The sequence below is a fragment of the Alexandromys fortis genome, unplaced genomic scaffold, assembly GCF_014885135.2.
Source record: "Alexandromys fortis isolate MF-2015 unplaced genomic scaffold, M_Fortis_MF-2015_v1.1 scaffold_32, whole genome shotgun sequence".
Classification (NCBI taxonomy): domain Eukaryota; kingdom Metazoa; phylum Chordata; class Mammalia; order Rodentia; family Cricetidae; genus Alexandromys; species Alexandromys fortis.
Genome location: NW_026067938.1, coordinates 11,539,466 through 11,561,629, shown reverse-complemented (window position 1 = coordinate 11,561,629; position 22,164 = coordinate 11,539,466). Strand labels below are relative to the sequence as shown.

The 22,164-nt window shown below is 45.5% G+C and overlaps 2 protein-coding genes across 10 annotated transcripts in view; one reads left to right on the top strand and one right to left on the bottom strand.

The window, feature by feature from the left end:
* Pdgfrl (platelet derived growth factor receptor like) overlaps nucleotides 1–18,492 on the top strand; it is a 51,683-nt gene extending 33,191 nt beyond the window's left edge. The window contains exons 4-7 of one of the 2 annotated variants that reach the window (XM_050147211.1): nucleotides 6,345–6,496; nucleotides 12,824–13,117; nucleotides 15,695–15,834; nucleotides 17,241–18,492. In XM_050147211.1, the coding sequence (XP_050003168.1) occupies nucleotides 6,345–6,496; nucleotides 12,824–13,117; nucleotides 15,695–15,834; nucleotides 17,241–17,429 (775 nt within the window). In that variant the 3' untranslated portion in view covers nucleotides 17,430–18,492. Of the gene's footprint in view, nucleotides 1–6,344; nucleotides 6,497–12,823; nucleotides 13,118–15,694; nucleotides 15,835–17,005 lie in introns of both variants that reach the window. The other variant, XM_050147212.1, reaches the window with a different exon arrangement.
* Mtus1 (microtubule associated scaffold protein 1) overlaps nucleotides 17,852–22,164 on the bottom strand; it is a 121,733-nt gene continuing 117,420 nt past the window's right edge. For all 8 annotated transcript variants that reach the window (XM_050147205.1, XM_050147204.1, XM_050147203.1 and 5 more), the window contains 2 exons: nucleotides 21,089–21,186; nucleotides 17,852–20,471 (listed from right to left, as the gene is read on the bottom strand). In XM_050147205.1, coding sequence (XP_050003162.1) covers nucleotides 20,258–20,471; nucleotides 21,089–21,186 — 312 coding nt within the window. In that variant the 3' untranslated portion in view covers nucleotides 17,852–20,257. The remainder of the gene's footprint in view (nucleotides 20,472–21,088; nucleotides 21,187–22,164) is intronic.

Below are 22,164 nucleotides of genomic sequence, written 5' to 3'. Positions count from 1 at the left end.
GTTTACGTATTTGGTTCTCTGTTGAGTTTTTATGCGCAGAACTCCTTCCTTAAATAAGAGAACCCATAACTGTGGTGACAGCTTCAGCATGCTCTCCCCGCTGTCTGTTTCCAAGAATTTGAGCTCTGTTCCTGTGACACCCATCCCCAGCACGTCACGGAGTCATTCTTTTCTGACACATTCTTCAGTTGCAAACGCTGGACATGCAGACTAGCAGGCACACTCGAGTCTTTATCTCCACCGGTACTTGGCACAGTTCTTGCACGTGGTAGAAAGGAACCAGTTAATCAATCCTGATGTGAATGCTGAATGCGGGTGTTGAATTGCTTCTTTTGACTTTGATTTTATGCCATCTTAGAAATAGTGTCCAAGGCTGAGAGTCTGAGTTTTTACATAGCTGAGTGACCCTGGAAAGTGATTTAAATGGAGCTTCCTGTTATCCCCAGCTTCCAGCTCTGAATAACCTTCAGTTAGTGTCCTAACTACTCTGCCTTGGGCTTGTTCAGCTACAACACAGGATGACATCTGCCTCACGGGGTTTCATCAAAACCAAGGCATGGTAGGAAGAGGACTCACCAGCGTGCCCAGCATACCAAACACCACCGAAGTTTTATTCTTTTTTGGTTTAATCACCACCACCTCATGGGTTAGAGAAATGGTAACATGTACCTCGAGGACTCTCATTTATGTGGTAGATACTTAACAACACGTATGTTTTTCCTATGGTTAGCCGCCTCTGATTTCAGTAGAATGGGGGGGGGGGGGTGACTTGTTTCTTTTAATTTCTACTAATAAGTTGATTTCATCAGATTGTGCAAGTTTTTGCGTGCCGTGTATGGGTGTGTGGGATTGTGGAGTGGGGTGGCTGCATTGAACAGATTTTACAAGCGGGCTGAAGGGGCTATTTCTTGGTCGGATTTGCATCGGTGAGATTTGTTTTGGTAGGATAAAACCCACGCCTTTCACTTACGAGCATTCACGATCAAGCCCGTGTAACACCAGCTTAGGTGCGAAGGGCCAGCCGGAGGACTTGGGAGGAGCTGGCTCTCCAACTTTCGGGAAATATTAGCACCTTCACGCTAATGCAGCCGCGAGGATCAAAAGGAGCCCGGAGCCTCATGGTGGTTCAGTCTGAAAGGTTAAGGGTTGTCCTCTGAGCTGAGGCTGTGCTGTCTGCTGTTCATGCAAAGAGCACAGTGCAGTGCCCAGCATGCCATGGGGTTAGCTATTAATAACCGTTCTCACCACAGATCTGCAGGGGTGGATGGAGACAGCGTGTGGAAGGGAGGAACTGTAGCTCGGAAGTACTAAGGTCACTAAGGGGCCACAATTTGATTCCGGTCAGTGTGGATCCACGGATCCTGATGGTCTCTCAGGACATGGCCTCTTTCACAGAGTGGCCGCTGATGTCCCAGCCATGCTTCTCCCTGTTGGACACTCATCGTCCTTTTTACTCCTCTCAGAACATCGCTTTCCTTTGTTGAATGCCCAGCTCCTGGTCCCTGCTTGTACAGGTTAGCATCCTTTTCTCTTCCGAAGACCCTCAAGTCTTTGAGGGTGTTTCTGGTCACCTTCCTCTAACTACCTTGGTATTCATTGTACAGAAGTTGAGGGAAGGCATTCTCTAGAATCTTGGTATGCTTCCCCTGCACTCTAGTGTCTCCAACTTAGTTTACTGCCCTAAGTACATATGAAGCCACTGAATCTTGGTAGATCAGAGCTTACTCCTTACCTGTGATTTATAGTCTGGGGGAAGGGACTTGCCATTGTTACCTGGTCCCTGCCTCAGGTGAGTGGCACAATAGTCCCTTTTTGGGGGAGGTGTCAGCTCCTTTCTTTGTGCCTATCTCTGTGACTTGGCACACTCTAAAAGAGAGTAAATTGGACCAAATTCAGGATGCTTCAGACCCCCACTGACAGGAACAGAAAACACACACACACACACACAAATGGGAGGAAGTCATAAACTTTGAATGGATACCCCAAAAAGCTTTAAACACTGAAGCAGTGCTCCTCGAATCACGGCCTTTTCCAATTACTTTCTAGGTCAGAAGGTCAGAATTGTCAGTTTGAAAGAAAAAGTACCTGAGATAAGCTGATGTGTTAGGATGCTCAGAGCAGCTTCAGCCAAGCTCATCCGGATGCTCTTGTTCAAGCATTTAATGGGACCTTTGTTGTGACAATTGTTTTTAACTCCCACCTCCCTTCCCTTCAATCCTTCCCACTCCACCGGAGTTGTTGAGTGGTTACCAGAGAAAAAGAAGGGCCTTTGGATGAAGCATCTCCACAAACACAGTGTTGTATGGGGCCCAGCTGTGTTTTTCCCCGCCTCATGACACATGCTCAGCGCCCCGCGGACTTGGCCAATATCCTAACTCTCTGGGCAGCCCGATGCTTGGACCACTAGTAGAACTGAGTATTTTAAATCCAGGCATTTGAACTGTAATCCTTTGAAATAATTGGTTTCCTGTTTTATGAGGTTTGCATAGAAGAGGGGGTGGAAATATGCAGAAATGTTTCCCCGGGGCATTTCCTTCCTTCCGCCCCCAGTCTGCTAAAGATACAGCACGCTGATCATGGTGGCGGCTGGGTTCCTCCCTTCCAGTGTTAGGTTTTACGGGCCTGTTTTGCTCCCTTTCTGCCACTACTGTGCAAACAACGGCTGGACCCAGAGAAAGTCCTTCATATTTTAGCTGGTTCTCACTCTGCAGAGTTCATGTATCTAAATGTCATGTGTCCATGTCTCCTGAGGGGACTTCGATTTTCTTTTCTCTTTGCCATTTTTTATCCTCTGAAATTAACCCATTTTTATTTGTTTTATCTGTACAAGTATTTTGCCTGTATGTATATAAGTACATATACATACATGTATATACAAGTCACGATTATCTGGTCCCTGCAGAGGTCAGATGAGGGTGTTGGATACCCTGCAACCAGAGTACAGACAGTTGGAAGCTGCCATGTGGGTGGTAGGAACTGAAACTTGGTCTTCTGATAAAGAAACAGGCATACGAATTACTAAACCATCTTGCCAGCCCCTGAAATTGAAGGCTGCATGGTTGCCCAAGACTTTCAGACTGCCAACTGAAGTTCTATGTGTGTTGATGCTTAACAGTTTTCCTTAAAGACATCTGACGCTGTTGAGCATCTATTCCTGAAGCTTTCTCTTAGGACCTTTACGATGAGCCTTTTTCCTGCTTCTTACCGTGTGTGTGTGTGTGTGTGTGTGTGTGTGTGTGTGTGTGTGTGTGTGTGTGTTTGTATGTGTATAGAGGCCACAGATAGGCTCAGGGTATCTCCTGATGTCCTTCTTATATGTATTGCTTTTATTGGTTGATGAATAAAGCTGTTTCAGCCAATGGCTTGCAGAGTAAAGCCAGGCGGGGGAATTGGAACAGAGAGAGAGAGAGAAGGTGGAGTCAAAGAAGATGTCATGTAGCTGCCGAATGAATAACATGCTGCATCGGTAAGCTACAGCCTTGTGGCAATACACAGATTAATAAAAATGGGTTGATTTAATTAGTTAGAGCTAGCCAGTAAGAAGCCTAAGACGTTGGCCAATCAGTGTTGTAATTAATCCAATTTCTGTGTGATTATGCGGGTCTGGGTTGCTGGGGAACAAAAGTTCAGTCTGTTTACAATATCCTTCAATGGTTCCGATCACAAATTCAAATTTCCAGTCCTCTCTAACACAGAGATTCACGTTGTGAGGCCATTCCTGATGCATCTCATTCTGCTGCTCTTAGCCAGCCAGCTGCAAACCCCTGGCCCGCTCATGGATTTCCATATCCTCCTGCGTCCATGCCTAGGCACCTCCTCGTTGTAGTAATAACTGCAATGTCTTGGATTCTCTTTCATCCCCCTTACGGTGGTGGCCCCCTCACTTCCCTCGGCAATCCTGGTGTGGTTTGCTGTCCCTTTGGTCCCTACTGCCTTCCTCTACCACCTATACAAGCCCAGCTTCATGGCTGCCTTTGACCTCTTCAACTCCCTCCCCCTTTGAGAACTTCATTTTTGTTGTGAGAACCTGACTAGTCATTCCTGAGTCTTGTCACGGTTGTCAATTTTAACTCCTGACTCCTAATGCAATCTCCTTAAAGCCCACTGGTTTTCACTCGCTGCGCTAACACTCCCCAGTGTTGGGTGTGTATCGTTGGTTGTTGCTGGAGCAGTACTCACGATAGCTAGCCTGAACCTACAATTATGTATAATTAGAAATAATTGGAATAAGACACTGAGCAGGGCGCATGGCATGAAAACTCTATACGCAGTTTATTATCTAATTATCACAAGCTAAGTACACAAAGTGACTTTCGGTGACTTGTTTAGCTGGTCCCCAGCTGTGTGTCTCAGGGACGTCACTTTTCTGAGTCTCTGTGTTCTAACCTGCTGTTGAGTTTGTTGCTCTGGCAGGACTAAAAAGAAAGGGTTATTATTTCGGCTCACAGTTTTCTCTAACTTTGACCTCTTGACGGTTTGACCCCGTCGCTTTGGGCTCACGGTAGCACATTACGGCACTCATGGTGATATATCATGGTGACGGTACATGATGGGGCAAAGCCATTTATTTCCCTGTGTCTAGGAAGCCATAAAAATAATGGAAGAAAGGGCAAAAGTATCACCGTCCTCGGACACCGCCAGTGACCAGAACGGAGAACTGCACTAGACCTTGATGCTTAGGGGTTCCATCGTTCCCTATAAATGTAACAAGCTGGGAGCTAAGCCTATAATACAAGGGACTCGGGGGACATTCTATATCTAAACTGTCGGCCAAATATCCAGCCGGGGTGCCTGACTTTTCAGCTCTTTCCATGGCCAATGTGTGTACCACTTCAGCTTCAATTCACTTGTATTTAGGGAATCCATGCCGTGTACTGGGCACAGATCTCTCTGTGTCTCTGTCTTTCTCTGAGACTATGAAACAAACAGGGTACCGTCCCTTTCCTTGTCAGCCCCCAGTGTAATAACAGGAAGCCAGGGGTATCAGAGGGGCCAGCTACTTCATTCGGAGAAAGTGGGGGAGATTCCTGAGAGTCTGTTCTGATTAGACGCTTCCTGACGGAGGAGAGATTTCCGTCCAGTTTAAAGGAGAGAGGTGATGGGGTGGGAGTGTACAGCCCCCTCTGGGCAGGCCTGGTGGGTGCAGTAAGCCATCCAGCAGTGAGATAGAGCAGGGCTGTGTGTGGGACCCAACACCCAGATGATTTGGTGGATGTGCTAAATTTAAAGTTGCGCTCATGCGGGTATTGTTGAGAGACGAAACAGGAGGCTCTCCGCTCCGTCAGAAAGCTATGTGGGTCCCGAGGAGTGAAGCCTTTGGATATCTGAGATGAGCGCTTGGATTAAAACCATTTGTTTGGCAACACATGCTGAGGCTCCTAAGCCCCAGGGGAACATCCGCTCTGAAGACAATGCTTCTGGGATTCTGTCACAACACAGTTATCAGAACAATTGGCTGATGGGACTGTTTAGATATTACTGTTCAGTAATAATGTCTCTATTTCAGGAAGTAACTGGGGAGTTTCAGAACTGCTTATCAGTCAACTAGATAGATAAAAGCGCAAGAGCAAAATAAAAACAAATAGTAGGATGAGGCCAGAGTAAAAGCCAGAAAGTACAAGGAGCCTGAATGCATCTTCAGAGGTGTGTGTCCCCCCCACATAGCAGAGAAAGCATGTTTTATTTTTCATATAGTTATACAATATCTCTAAGATTCTAAACTTGGAACTTATTGCTGAAAGAGTCTTAGGGTATTGGCTGTGATACTATGTGTTCTCATCCATGTTGTGTGATTTTCAGCCCATTTCTTTTTAAAAGCAAGCTCCAGTCCCAGGCTTTTTTGGCTCAATCATTAAGGCCCCCAGTGATCTTATTTCTAGAAATCCCAGTTCTGAGACCAAAGAGAATTTCCTCTGATGAAAAATAAATGATATAATTATCATTTATTGTCGGGCGTTGGTGGCGCACGCCTTTAATCCCAGCACTCAGGAGGCAGAGGTAGGCGGATCTCTGTGAGTTCGAGGCCAGCCTGGTCCACGAGAGCTAGTTCTGGGACAGGCACCAAAGCTACAGAGAAACCCTGTCTTGAAAAAAAAAATCATATAATTATCATTTATTATTTCCTGCTAGGAAATTCTTTTCTTTCTGCCCACCCTACCCCCAACCAACACACTCTATTCTCTCTACCCACCAAACACAATTCTGATTATTTTTGCCATCTGAGAGGCCACATCAGGTCACTGTGGGGTTTACATATGGAAGCAACAAAGCAGAAAGCCAGGACTTGGAAGGTCCCTGGCCAGGCTTTGATCTGCCCTGATGCCCCACCTCTCTTGAAATTCCAGTGTGAAGCAGAATGAGCGCTATGGGCAACTGACTCTGGCCAACTCCACCTCAGCCGACACGGGTGAATTCAGCTGCTGGGGGCAACTGTGCAACGGTTACATCTGCCGACGAGACGAGACCAGAACAGGCTCCACCTACATCTTCTTCACAGGTATAAGTTTGGTACATGACTGAACTCCTTGAACTGCCAATGTCGCCTCCAAACTCGGGTTCCCACTGTAAGCAGAATATCAAGTAAACTGTTTAAAAAAAAAAAAAATCCTCCATTGGTCAGGCACAGGACAGAGTGCAAGTATTAAGACAGTCTTTGAGGGTAAATACACTTATTTCCAGAGCTCCTTTTCCAGGCATAAAATGAGGTGTAGACAGGTGAAGAAAATTCTTAAAGTCCTGTAGTAGGTGGGTGGCACAAGGAATTGAACACAGACTCTCTGAAGCAGGGTCTATGCCTAAACTGCCCAGAAGGGCGACCACTTGACACCTGTAGCAACTTAAATATAACTGCATATTAATTAAATACAATGTAAAAGTCATCTCTTCGGTCACACTGCCTTAGCGTGCTCAGCTATGACCCATGGAATTGAAATGTTCTCATAGTGGGCTGCATAGGAAGGGATGTCTCCATCGCCATGGAGTCCCAATGCAGAGTGCCACTGGTCTGCTCATCCCTGTCCTGAGATCAGCTCTTTCTTGAACCCCCAGAGCAGCAGGGTGGGGTCGCTAAAGACCTCCTCATACTGGTTCTTATGAGTTCGGAAGCTGAGACTTCAGAGCAGGATTGCTGAAGTATCTGTAACCCTTGTAGTCTCTGTCTCATCATCCGAGACCACGAGAGGACCAGGACACCTATGGGTCACGCTGGAGAGCCCCTCCTCCCACGTGGTGCCAGGAAGGCACTGGCAAAGCCTGTGGTTTTGTTGAAGACTGTCTTCTAGCCTTCTTTCACTTCAGGGAGCTCACACGCTGGGGGGATGAGGCTCTTCAGCAAGGTTCAAGGGTCAGGGACAACACGTAGGAATCGCACAAACTCTCAGTGCTCTTATTGTGCCGCGCATCTCAGGAGAGACAGAGCCATTTCTAAATATCCGGACAGAGGCGCTCATGAGACTTGTCTGAGTTCCAAGTCAACCTGCTCTACAGGTATGTACTGAGTTATGTTCCTATGACCCAGTGATCTTATATCCTAGCCATTAATCAATGTGTTAGCAACTGTTCATATAATTACCCTTCCTGCTCAAATAGCCCCTCCATGGCAAGAAGACTCAGCAGCAGGGCCAGTCCTTCAGCACAGGTGTGACATCCCAAGGAAAGGAATTGAAACTATCTTATTTTTGTCTTAGAAACAATATGGATGCCAAGATTTAAAAGGGCAAGATGACTCTTGCAGTGTTCAGGGACTTGTGGTAGTTTATTAAGGAGTCAAATTCATTTTTCTGAGCCACAACCCTCTTGTTACGCCTTGAGCCCTTCCTAGGACAACATAGTAGATGGATTGGTTGGTGGACACTAGCTAGCAGAGTTGTGACTGTCAAGAGACTTTCTAATGGATGCTCATGGAAAGTCCTGTAAAATCTTCATCTCTGTGTGGTCTTTGTGCTATATGCCATGTGGCAAAGTGAGGAAAAACAAACAATTAAGATGGATAACAGCGACCGGGCGGTGGTGGCGCACGCCTTTAATCCCAGCACTCGGGAGGCAGAGGCAGGCGGATCTCTGTGAGTTCGAGACCAGCCTGGTCTACAAGAGCTAGTTCCAGGACAGGCTCCAAAACCACAGAGAAACCCTGTCTCGAAAAACCAAAAAAAAAAAAAAAAAAGATGGATAACAGCTTCTTATTCTTATTCATGAATATGAATTTCATATTGAAACTGCAGGTGAACATTCTTTGCCAAGATCAGCATCACCCTGTCTTTCCGAAGTGTTAGGTTTGACCTGAAGACTTCACTGGAGCTGTTACGGGTTGATGGGTTAGGGTTTATGAGTGCTCTTTTGAGTTTTGCAGGTGGCTCCTCTTTAATTCTGAAAGTCCTCTTGTGAGCCAAGGAAAGCTAAAACATGTCGGTTTCAACTTTGGATAAGCTTAGTCAGGGCTGGGGAATATAGCTCAACGGACAGTGTGTTTGCCTAGCATGCTCAAAGGCCAGGGTTCTAGTCCAGCATAATCTTCAACCAGGTGTGGTGGTGCGTGCCTTTTATCCCAGTATGTAGGATAAAAAGATGGGAGGATCAGAAGCTCAGCATCACCCTCACTACGCAGTGAGTTCGAGGACCAGCCTGTTCTTACAGGATAAACCTGTCAAGAAAAGGAAGCAAGGGAGGAAGCAGGCAGGAGAGGGAGGTGGTATCATGTTGTTGCTTTACTCAACTCTCAAAGTCCAGGGAGACTTCCAGGACAGGGTTTATCATTTTGCCTTTTGAAGTGTGGGTGGCTTTGGAACCACAGAAGCTGAGGTTCCCGCGGCTGGCACAGGATTCCTTCGGAACATATGCTTCTCAGCTACCCACATGGAGAAGCATCTGCCATTCGTGATGTTTGTGTGTTTGCTGGTAGTGTTTGATGGCAAACACTGTGAGATCTCTTTTGGGGCGCTGCCTGTTGTTAATCTGTATAATGTTTGGCTAAGTAACTGCCACATTTATTTCCTCTTATCCAGGAGGCAGGTTTCTGTTCTCTCCCCGCCCCTCAACACTGAAGGATAACATACATAAAGAGAAGAATTCAAATCCTAAGTAGACAGCTCAATAAACTGTCCTCAAAGGGGCAGGCGTGCAACTGCCACCCAGACAGATCAATGAGAGCTCTCTACCAGTGGGAGGGCTTTCTCAACGGGAAATACTTGGGCAATGATTTTCATATGTGGTGAGACCACATTTATGAGTATTTTACTAAACACTGAATGTGCTGTAATTTGGATTTTAATTTATAGGCTATTAGCTTTGACTTTTAAAAAATATACAACCCCCATGTGTTTAGCTTTTAAAGCACTATGGTACATGAGTAGATCCAAGCATATTTGTAGGGGTATGTAACCTATAATTTTTTAAAGGAACCTTAACACATTTCTTTTAACAGATGGAAGCTACTGCTGTGTGTGCACGTGTGTGTGTGAGCGTGCATGTTTACATGTGCTAGTATTGAAGCTAGGGCCTTTCATATATTAGACAAGTTTTCTACCATTGAGCCATACCCCACTTTTTAAATACTTTCAGAGCAACTGATAAATTCGTTTATTCTGAAGTACGTATTTTACAACAAGAAATAAGACGACTTTTTCATCCTGAAATTCCAGTTGCTCACATTCTTCTGGTTTTGCTAAGTGGAGAAGATCACTCACTCAGCAAAACCTTACAACTCACAAAATATTATCTTTATTTTCTTGCAGTGGTGGGGACTGAATGTAGGCCTTCTAACATCCCAGAAAAATGTCCTACCACTGTGGCACCCTCTCAGCCATCAAAAGATGTCTCTAAATATTATCTACTCTTTACAAATAGAGTAGATTTTCTGTTTCTTAACAGGGATACTGGACACATTAGAAAGGCACCCCTGGCTTAAGTCTAAAAATTTACAAAGTAACAAAATCACCAGTCTGGTTAGCATAGAGCCTAACAAAGGTCGTGGGTGCCCTCTGAGCTATGACACAGTCTTTCCCATAGAAACACTTCTGTGTTCCAGAACTTGGTCCTTGGAATCAAATAACTCCTGCCCCTGAAGACCCTTGGTGTTTCCAGGAATCCTACACCCAGCCTAAATTACAATACAATGGTGACAGGGAAGGCTGGTGAAAAAGAAAGCCAAGAACAATGGCCTGCTTCAGAAGGTTGCAAGGAAACACAGGAAACAATTTAACAAGTGTTATGTGATTAGACCCAGAGAGTTCTCTCAGCAATTACTCACTTAGTAATATCCCTTTACAGAACAATCCAGAAACCAAAGGATTTAAGGTGTCAAGCCAAATCAAACAACATAAGCATGTGCCCCCAAAGCCACACCTCCATAATCCTTTCGCTATCCTACAGATGTTTAAGCCAGTTCTCACCTGTCTACTTTCTCTGAGGTGGAAAAGTCATCTAGGGTTTAAAGACTCTGACAGGTGGCATTGCAGGGTGTGTGTGTATGTACACAAACGAGTGACTGTGTGTAATATCAGGTGAAAGTCCTCAGCTACATGGTAGCCAAGTAGAAGCCATTCCTGAGACCAGGTTTCCCTCTGTCCCTATCCCACCGCCCCCTACCCCACACAGATTTCCCAGATCTGTTTCCTCTTCCCAGAGAAACCCATGCATCCCTCTTTGGGTCCTCTTTGTTATCTAGCCTTTCTAGGGCTGTGAACCGAAAGGTTGGTTTTCCTATACTTTACATCTAATACCTACTTATGTGTGAGTACATACCATGGCTGTCTGTCTAGGTCTGGGTTACCTCGTTCAGAATGATTATTTTTCTAGTTCCATCCATTTGACTGCAAAGTTCATAAGGTCATTGTTTTTCACATCTGAGTAACATTCCATTGTGTAAATAAACGTTTTCCTTATCCATTCTTTGGTTGAGGGACATTTAGGTGGTTTCCAGGTTCTGGCTATTACAAATAGTGCTGCTATAAACATAGTTGAACAAGTGCCCTTGTGGTATGATTGAGCATCCTTTGCATATATGCCCAAGAGCATGGTATTGCTGGGTTATGAGGTAGATTGATTCTCATTTTTCTAAGAAACTGCCATATTGATTTCCAAAGAGAATGTACCAGCTTGTACTACAACCAGCAGTGGAGGAGTGTTCTTACTCTACATCCTCTCCAACATAAGTTTTGATCTTAGCCATTCTGACAGGTGTAAGATGGTATCTGAGTCATTTTTGATTTGCATTTCCATGGTGACTAAGGATGTCAAACAGTTCTTTAAGTGTATTTCAGACTTTTGAGATTCTTCTGTTGAGAATTATGTTTAGATCTGTACTCCATTTTTTAATTGGATTTTGATGTCTACTTCCTTGAGTTCTTTGTATATTTTAGAGATCAGCCCTCTGTCAGATGTGGGATTGGTGAGGATCTTTTCCCATTCAGTAGACTGCTGTTTTGTCTTGTTGACTGTGTCCTTTGCCTTACAGAAGCTTTTCAGTTTCAGGAGGTCCTATTTATTATTTGTTGATCTCAGGGTCTGTGCTATTAGTGTTATATTCAGAAAGTAGTCTCCTGTGCCCATGCATTCAAGGCTACTTCCCCATTTTCTCTTAGATCAGGTTCAGTTGTAGCTGGATTTATATTGAGGTCTTTGATCCATTTGGACTTGAGTTTTGTGCATGGTGATAGATATGGATCTATTTGCATTCTTCTATATGCTGACATGCAATTTTGCCAGCACCATTTGTTGATGGTGCTTTTTTCTGTTGTATGTCTTCCTTGTCAAAAATCAGGTGTTCATAGGTGTGTGGCTTTGTATCAGCATCTTTGATTCAATTCCACTGATCCAAATGTCTGTTTTTATACTAATAACAAGCTGTTTTTATTACTACAGCTATATAGTAGAGCTTGAAGTCAGGGATAGTGATACATCTTGAAGTTCCTTTATTGTACAGGATTGTTTTAGCTATTCTGGGTTTTTCTATACGAAATTGAATATTATTCTTTTGATGTCTGAAGAATTGTATTGGGATTTTGATGGAGATTGCATTGATTCTGTAGATTGCTTTTGGTAAGATTGCTATTTTTACTACATTAATCCTACCTATTCATGAGCATAGGAGATCTTTCTATTTTCTGGTTTCTTCAAAGACTTAAAGTTCTTGTCATACAGGCCTTTCACTTATTTGGTTAGAGTTACCCCAAGATATTTTATGTTATTTGTGGCTATTGTAAAGGGTGTTGTTTCTCTGATTTCTTTTTCGGCCCATTTACCATTAAGACAATTTATTAAGAGAAAGTTTTGAAGGCTTGTGTCCATGATCAGTTGACCTCATGTCTTCCATCCTGTGTTGAGACAGGTGTCATTGTCAGGAATCAGGTAGAGAGAAAAGCCTGATGCCTCACAAGTACCTTTAAGAACACATCTCTGCTGACCTAAAAGCCCTTATGCCAAGCCTCCCAGTAACTTCTAATTGCCAAGTCTTTAATTCAAGGACCTCTAGGGGACAGTCAACATCTAAATTATAGCAGGATGCAAAACAATTCCCTATGCATTTTTCAAGCCCAGCCTTTTAGAGACCCAGGGTGCCGGGTACATTGTCAGCATTGTCTCATCTTGGTGCCGGTTGTAAGACTCTTCAAGGCATCCTCTGATGGGATCTGCTGCCAGAGATAGATGGGTTAAGATGTAAGAGTTAGCCAATGGGAAGCTGGCACTAGTGGGCCAAGCAATGATTTAATTAATACAGTTTCTGTGTGATTATTTCAGTTCTGGGCAACTTGGACGAACAAGCAGCTCCTTGAAACAATCCTCACTGCATTTCTTTGGAGTCATTAAGCCTGTGTCTTCTCTCCTGCAGAGAAAGGAGAGCTGTTTGTACCTTCCACCAGTTACTTTGATGTTGTCTACCTGAACCCGGACAGACAGGCTGTGGTTCCTTGTCGAGTTACAGTGCCATCAGCCAAAGTCACGCTCCACAGAGAGTTTCCGGCCAAAGAAATCCCTGCCAACGGAACAGACATTGTTTATGACATGAAGAGAGGCTTTGTATACCTTCAGCCTCAGTCTCATCACCAGGGTGTGGTCTACTGCAAAGCTGAGGCTGGGGGCAAGTCTCAGATCTCCGTCAAGTATCAGCTGCTCTACGTGGAAGGTAAGACAGACTGCCTTCTTCCCCCAGAAGAGATGGGCACTGCCCGCTGGTGGTGGTGGTGGGGGGAAATACAAAGGCATAGGATGATATTCTACAAGCTTCTTTATGGCATTTCCAGAGCATTCTGCTCTTTTGATCCATTCCCTCTATCTTGCACTCCTGAATTTTCCCTCATTCTATGTTTAATTGAGAAGTCCCTTGTGTCCCCAGTCCTCTTAGGGACTCATCGGCCTCTATGCCTTAACCAAATCTCTCCCAGCATCGTCATCCACTTACCAGCTTGAAAATGACATCCTGGTTGTGCCCAATCCAGCTTTCATTCCTTGTCCCCCGCTATTAGGAACCTCTGCCGGCTTGTTCCCACGAACGTTCCCATTCACTTCCCTGCCACTCATTTAACAACCGTCTTTCTTGCCATGGCATTCTCGGAGTGACTTCAGCGTCTACCTGAAACCATCCGCCTGTTCTCTAGACACCTCCATTCCACTCTCACATCAATCACAACCTGAACACATAGCCAACTACAACTGGTTGGATGTAGGGATTATAAGGACCCATCTCTCTAGCTCCCAACAAGGCCTCTTCTTGCAGCCTTCCACTCACTCGTTTGTTCCAAGGCTTTTCTGATGGCACAGGGATGGGCTGATGAGCAGATACTCAACCAGATAGCACTGCCCTGCCTCGACTTCCTGGAGAGAGTGCCTCATCCCGTTTCCGAAATCGAGGAAGTGATTCCTCTCGCACTGTCGCTCCTCCAATGTAACTTTTGTGTCCCCCGAGAACGCTTACCCTGATGAGGGCTGGGGAGCCCAGTGGTTAACCTCTTCACAACAATGGTGCTCCCCTGGGGAGAGAAGCATGTCTCCCAAGTTAACTGCTCTCAGAAATCAGAATTTGGGCCAGGCAATTCCTTCTATTCTCTGCTGAGGGACTCATAACAGTAGGTCAGAGTTTCTAATATTCTGTTTCTAAATGATAAGCCTGCTTTAACTGCCCCAAGTCTCCACCAAATCCATCTCTTTCCCTATAGCAGCCAGATACTTATAAAAAGGCCCTTTGTATTTCCTGACTCATCGTTACCTCCCTATCTCAGTTTCATTGTATGTTCGCTCTATACATTATAAAAACAAGCTTTGCCAGGTTCCCATGTCATTACATCAAACAGATAATGTCTGCCCTCCTACTAGACCCTACTTGGCTCTTGCCTGAAATCCCTTTTACTGTGGCCCCACTTTTCAAATTTTGTTAAATTTTATTAAAAGTACAATTTTACATGCATGGATGGGTGTTTTGCCTGCATGTGTAGAGACCAAGTGGGTGCAGTTCCCAAAGTGGCCAGAAGGCGGCACTGGATCCTTTGGGACCACGTACACGTTGGGGATCAAAGTTGGGTCCTCCAGAAAAGCAGTCACTGCTCCTAACCACCAACCCATCCCTACAGCCCCTTTGCACTTTGCTCTGGGGGCAGAATTTGCCAGTTGAACCTGGAGCCTCATGAAAACTGAGACGACACTCTTCCATTTCCTTTAGATTCCGAGTGTGGGAGGACCTAAGGTGCCCTTCTTTCTTATGCCTTGATCTCTGTGTGGAGCCACTGGAGTAGAGACTCCAGGCCACTCATCTTCCCTCACAGACCGCTCAGGAATCCTCCTCCCTCTGCTGTCTTTTAAGCTCAGTTCTGAGACTTCAAACTGCTTGCCTGATTCTCAGACTGCATCAGCTTGTGGCTCACTCGGGGCTTCTCTGTGAAATGAAGCATTGCAGTTGCTCACTTGGCGGCTGCCCACTCTGCTGGAATGTTGGCTCTAGGAGCTCATTCCGCCATCTGTCTGGCTCATTTCTGCAGTCCTAGTTCCTAGCACATCTCTTTGCTCAAGACTGCCATCAATATTAGCCATTGAGTGGCTGGACGATTAGCAAGGCTTCTAAGGTGTTATGACATCAGGATCCGGAAGACACAGGCAGCATTTGTGCTAGACTGCAAACATTCGTCCTCATTGGGATATCTGGACCTCTTCTGAGGATGGGTGTCACATATCTACTTGGCCACCCCCACCCAACCAGGCTGCCTTCACTTATTCCTTCCCCAAATCATTCCTCCACCACAACTTTAAAAACTTATTATGTATACAGTGTTCTTCCTGCATGCCAGAGGAGGAAACCAGATCTCATTATAGATGGTTGGAAGCTACCACATGGTTGCTGGGAATTGAACTCAGGACCTCTGGAAGAGCAGCCAGTGCTCTTAACCGCTGAGCCATCTCTCCCCCACCCCAACCTCTATCACCATACCTTCTATATCTCTCATATGACCCTGGTCAACTCGCTAGCTCCTTCTCTGGTCACAAGTATGGCGGAGCAGAGCTGGGATTCTGGATGACTCCCCCTTCTGGACTACCAACATAGAGAGGCCGAGGCAGCTCCTAAAGCAATCAAAGGGGGGGGGGGGTATATGCTAATGCTAGCATTGGCTTCATGAAGCTATAGAGAAGGCAGTTTCCTCTCTCCAAAGAGAATGCGTGTTTGTCTTTAACATCAGAGTTATGGGTCTCATTAGTTCTTCCTGCTTGCTCCCAGTTCCCAGTGGCCCTCCGTCAACAACCATCTTGGCCTCCTCCAACAAAGTGAACGGTGGGGATGACATCAGCGTGCTGTGCACTGTCCTCGGGGAGCCGGATGTTGAGGTGGAGTTCAGGTGGATCTTTCCTGGACAGAAGGTGAGTGCCACACCCCAGCCTCAGTAGTCGGCACTGAGTTTCCATCACTTAGTGAGAGAGATCAGACTTTAAGTGCAAGGTTTACATCTAAGATGTTTCAGTCTACTTCAACATATACTGTTTTCCAGAAAGAAAAAAAAAAGGATGGCTCTATTAGGTGACTTACTCAAGATGCCTTCCTATGTGTATTTCTCATTGTTCTTAGAGACACAAAAGGGGGAGACTACTTCTATCTGAACTTCCGTCTTCACTCTCATCCACTCTCATCCTCTAGGCCTACCACAGGCTACTTACTATAACCTCCTCCAGGAATCTTCCACAATGCACAAAGCTTCAGAGCCATGGGTGGGAAAAAGGGAAGTGGCATCGGGCCTGTGAATGGCTTGGAGCAGATATTCTCCAAGCGGGCGTTTAAACACAGACCCTGTTCACAAGGTGCGGTGTTGCTATCATCATCTAAAAATGGACTTCTATAAAAGAAAGGGCAGGGTCCTTAGCTCTTGGGCATCTTCTGCTCCCTGAAATAAATGGCTCCGCTACCAGCTTTGTTACCAGAGAGGCTGTCTCTCAAGATAATACTGGGTAGCCAGGAATGGGTGGAAAGGGATGGTCCCCGGAGAGCATTCCTTTCCAGCATCCTGATGCTAGCTTTTTGTTGCTGTTGTTTTTAATACATCGTCACACACATTCTTGCTTTTCAATAGAATGACCTTTTTGCATTGCTGTTATTGGGAGGAAAAGTATTAAAAGTTAGTAATATTGTAATTACCTTTATTGAGGGGACTTTACAAACACTGTTCTTATCGCTGGAGCTGCCTGAAACAGATCTTAAAGGGGACACGCTTCTAGAAGAGGCATTCACGCTGTCAAGGGCATCATCATCCTACCCTTCCCTGGTACAATCTGCCTCCCTCTGCAGTCTCAAGGAACATTAGCCTAATTACTTTCCTGCATCTCCCAAATCAGAGCCACAGGGAGCTGCTGCTTTCCTTACACAGCCAGTGCTCTGGGCTCGTGACCTTAAATTCCATGAATAAGAACCACTTGGCAGGGGAAAGTTGGCAATGTGAGGATGAAGGCACAAAGGGAAAAATCCTGCCTATGCATTTCTGCTTAAGACCAGTTCCCCTTAGAGGCCCAAGATAATCAATCCATTTTACATCTATAACAGAGCAGAAAGAAATCACCAAACAGCATCATGAAATTCAAGACCCACTTGGAAAAAAAAATGCAGCCTTGACTTGAATGATTATACAGTTAGGGGGAAAAAAAAAGCCTACAAGCTGAGCATGCAAACCAGTCTTCAGTGAGCATGTGCTTTGTATTCGAGAATGGGTTGGGTGGATGGGAGCCCAGCAAAGCAGCCTGTCCCCTCTGGCTTCAGTCTGTGTGCCATCTTTAAATAGGACGAAAGGCCCGTGACCATTCAAGACACCTGGAGACTGATCCACCGAGGACTGGGGCACACCACAAGAATCTCCCAGAGTGTCATCACTGTTGAAGACTTTGAGACGATTGATGCAGGGTATTATATATGCACAGCTCAGAATCTCCGAGGACAGACAACAGTGGCTACCACTGTTGAGTTTTCCTGACTTGGAAAGTGAAGTACGGTCAACTGATGGAAAGCCATCTGTATATACAACATCGGGGTGCTTTTTTTTTTTTAGAAAAAAAAAAGAGCTTTGTGGGAGGCCAGTACCAAAGGCCAACCGCTGCCTGTGGGTCAGACAGACATCCAAAACAAACGGAAGTCATCCGTCTATTAAAAGAAGTGCTAACTTTCCTAGAAGAAAAGTGTATTTTGATTACTTTCAACCATGTTTCTCATTTTTATGCCAAGAAAACATGTCAACAACTTTGTGTAATCATTTCTATTAAATGAGCAAGACTTTATAAAAAAAGATATAACCTGCTTGTTGTCTCCTTTGGCTTGTGCATACTGAAGGGCTTGACAGCAATCTCTGTGGTACCCGCTTGTGTTCAACCGCTTACAAGCAACAACTCGAGATCCAAGTGCTTAGATATGCCACTTTATCAAAGCTAATGTGAGTTCATTTATAAAGGTATCAAAAATCACACGTTTTTACATTAAATCGCCACACCAAAAGTACGCATTTTAAATTTCTTAAACAATTTAGCCTTTAACATAACATAGATGAACAGAGTAAGGAAGGTTCAGCTTTGGCTAGATCTGTCTTCAAAAGGACTTGAGACCGCAGCCGTTCCAATTTTCTTACACCATGCAGAAGAAATTTGCTTCGACTAGCCAAAATTCAGCATTTGAATTTCAATAAGCTTAACCGGTAAGCTCAAGCTCTGCGCAAGTCAATCTAAGCCCACAACAAACACTGGCACTGGGTTGGGGAGTTCTGTACACTAGCGTAGGGGCCTGTCTGAGCGGATGAGTGTCGAGAAGGGTATTTTTAACATAACCTAATGCTTTGAAGCGTGAAGTATGTAGAGGCTGCCATCCTTACAGTGAATATTTCAGCGTTATTTATTTGATCAAAGAAAAATACGCTTTCCGTCGCTACAAACTACAGTTGTTCACACAGCCTCATTTTTACGATGTGTCAACAGTTTTGCATCCTACATGAAACGTTTAAAAAAAAAAAAACCTGTCTATTTTGTTTCCTATCTTTTCTCGTCTTCTACCCTCTTGAAGGCATTTTGACTGCTGTCAGAGTGACTTCCCAGACACCGGGATGTCTGGAGGATGGCAGCGAATCGCATGAATTTTTTATCATAGCTAGAGCATAAATGATAAACCCAACTTTGGCTAATGTCGCTGGGAACAACGCGGGACCAGGAGCAGAGAGATTCCAGGAGGCGGCACTGACGCTGCAGCCTGTTATCAGAAGCAAACATGGAAGGTTACATACATCATCAACTATTGGCGATTAGAGACTCCAACACAACCACTAATAAGAGCATGCGTCATAAATATCAACTACGCCGTGAACAGGCCCGCGACAACTCGGATAGCCACCTCTAGCATCCCGGATCGGTCCTAACTCCGGGGTTTTATTAGGCCAGCCATTGGACGCGGGTCCGTGAATACTGACATCACGGCGGTGACACATATGGGCAAGCGGGGATGGCGAGCCACAGCTATCCCTCTACCTTTCCCGGCGTCTTAAGAGTCTGGGGAGGCGGTAAGTGAAATTCTGAAAGGAAAATCAAATGCAGTGTGGAGGAGTCGCCTAAGCCACTTTTCTCACTCTTTGGCTGACCCTTCAGTGACAGGAGGCATGCTCACAGGGGCCCTTAGGTCAGCATCACCGCTCAGACTCTTGTCCTCTTAAACGCGAATCGTTGGCTTAACAAGGTGCTTCTGGCCATTCGTACATGCTGAAGGCCACCTTTACTGACTTCCCTACGGGTTTCCAAAATTTGTACTCTCATATACAGATGTTGGCTTATGGGTTCAGCACCTCGGAGATGAGCTGGCTCTGGAAAAGCACTCTGTAATAAGGGAAAAGAGGTAGGAGGTTTGCTTCTGCGGCTCTAGATGCGGGGAGGAGAGGCAGATGTGGACAATGGGGAGAGCAGATGAAAACTGACCTCTGCGCAGACAGCTTGGATTCAAGGTGAAAATAAGGCGGAAACCACCGTTGGTACTGCCCCCTGTTCTTTATACAGATTTGTGTTTAGAAAAATTAGCGCGTAGCCTGAGAAAAAGGATCGGAGTATCATAACTAGGCTCATAAAAATCTACAGGCAAAGGAAAACTGGTATCAACTAAACAAACTAAACACCAAAACACTAACAAATGTACACACATCAACAAATCAAAAGGCTCTTCCTGTCACAGCCTAGCCCTGCCATGTCACAGTGCCGAGTGGAGTCGGTGGTAACTCAAGGACTAGTGCTTTCACTTCTATGGCTTCTGTTGACACTGGTTATAACTAGAGTAATACAGAGCCAGCTGTTGACCTTTAAGACACAGCAGAGAGGGCTGCGACAGTCACGTAACACACCAGTACACCCATTTCATCCACACACACACACCCCCCCCCTGCCCACAGTCAAAATGAAATTAAAAAAAAATCACAAGAAGGTGTCTCTGGTGAAGAATATTATAAAGGTTATAAATCTTTATCTTAATAGGCCCCTGAGAGTTTCCCCTTATGCTTAGGTGAAGGAAGGCAAAAGAACAAGGTTCCCTTGTTCCGTAAGTGCTTTGTGCAACTGTGTCCACACTGATTCCAAAATCTATTTTCGGAGGAGGCTTTTGGACCAAGTTAAAAAGTCTTCCCCCAGAGCCCCCGACTCGTAAGTAGCCGATACGGTGGTGGCTGCTTTCCAGTTATCCTGTGGAAATTCCAGAAAGCTAGTTCAACTCTTGTTCCCACGAAAGGGTCAGTCCTGCAGACGCGCACCTCAGAGCCTTTGGAGACTCTGCCGTGTTCCGGAAGCGTCATCTGGGCGAGATGCTGGGGCTGGAGAAGGAACCCGAATTCCTGGGGGACTGGAAAGGGATGGCCGCGGATGTGGGAGATCTCTTGGGGCTGCACAGGTCCCCGTTGTGCAGCTTCCACAGCAGCTCCTCGTTCTCCATGGATAGTCTCTTGTTGACCTTTGACTCCTTCTCCAGGGACTCCTGCAGCGCTGCCTGCTCTGTGGAGAGTTGCCTTGGAAAGAAAACGCAAAGACCATGTGGCATCCAAGCGAAATAGTAGCTCTTCCTGTTTAAATATGAAGGTGCAAGAAGTGTACTTGGGGAGAATAAACAGGATCTAGGCCGGGGTCGTAGATTTTTTTTTTTTTTTTTTAAAAGCCAAGAAACCCAAATACTATAGGAAGGCCAACAGCTGGTGGTAGAGGGACTGCCTATCACGTGTGAGGCCCCTGGCTCGGGTCTGTGCCCTAAAAAAGGAAAATGAAACACCCAAATACCAGAAGTGTAAAGCCTGGCCCAAATAAATAATCCCCTTAGTAATAATGGGCAGCTCTAGCTTTCGGGCAACTTCCCAGGAGGCAGTGGGGGTGCTTGCACAAGGCTTTGGCTCATTGGGTGCCTATCTTAGCTCAAAGGGCTGTTCTCTGTTCACATCTGTGATTGCTCCATCCCTGAAAGCCTCACTATGTTGAGTGAGCTCCAGGTCGGGGAGAAGGTCTAGGCCACCTTGGTAGAAGCATTGAACTGCTACCTTCAGAGGGAAATTGGTGCCTCTCTCTGCTTCGCTCAATGCCAGGGAGCAGCAGATGTTCAAGGATGAGAGGAGGAAAAAGACTCTTGTAGTTTTACCTGGAAATGGCCATGTGTTTGTCCATTCGCGCTTTCAACTCCTCGTTTTCCTGCTGGAAGCGCTTCAGTTTGTCGACCAGTGCCGTGTTGTTGTCCACCTTGGTGTAAACGAGTGGTTATGGTCACAAGCAAGCAAATAACTAACTACTTGCGGTGATTGAGTGGGGGGGACTGTAGCGGCACACTCATGCAATGCAGCAAGGCTCTGTAGCGCATCAGGGAGAGTCATAGAGAACCTCGCTGCACGGGTCAAGGGACACGTCTGTCCTGCGGGTCTCCCCAGCCTCCGCACTCACAAACTGATCGGGTGAGAGATTAAAGCATAAGGCCCACGAAGGCATGAATCACTGACCACGGCAGCGAGCTGATTCCCTTCCAACTCCTGTCCTAAAGTATGGTTTATGACTTGTTTGAGAGGTGACATCACAGCTCAAAATTAACTTGGGGCCAGAATTAACCCCAGGTCCCTGTTGTGGCTCATCTGCTTGGATTACAGGGTCTGTCTAGGTGGAACTCTTATTTTTAAGACACGCTCATTGTCCAGAAAATGCTCACGACAAGCCAGTCAGATGAAATAACTTTCTAGAAAAACATCTACAGAATAAAAACGGGAGGAGCTAGGGAAAGAAGAAACACCTTGAAATGCATAGAATAAAGCCTTCAAGATAAAACCACAAACCGAGGTAACTTGGAATTAAAAACAGTGGCGGTTGACCTGAAAATACTATTCTACCAATGTTTTGTTTTATAGAGGTAAAAGCTCGACCTTTGACGTCACAAGGCTAACTACTGACAGGGCTGGCTCTCAGAACAAAGCTTGCTTTCTTAGGCAATGTCCTCATGCTAAGTGTGATGGTTAGTTTGCACTTGACACCACCTAGAAATATCTGGGAAGAAAGAAAGCCTGGATGAAGGATAGTCTCCATCGGGCATGCCGCGGGGGGAATCGGCTTGATTGCCTAAATGTGGGCAAGCACTATCTGGTAGTGGCTGAGACCCCAGGACACAGTAGAAAGTGCTTGCTTGGCCCTAATTCTCGCTGAGATTTTTGTTTACCCTCTTGCTGCTGCTGATTC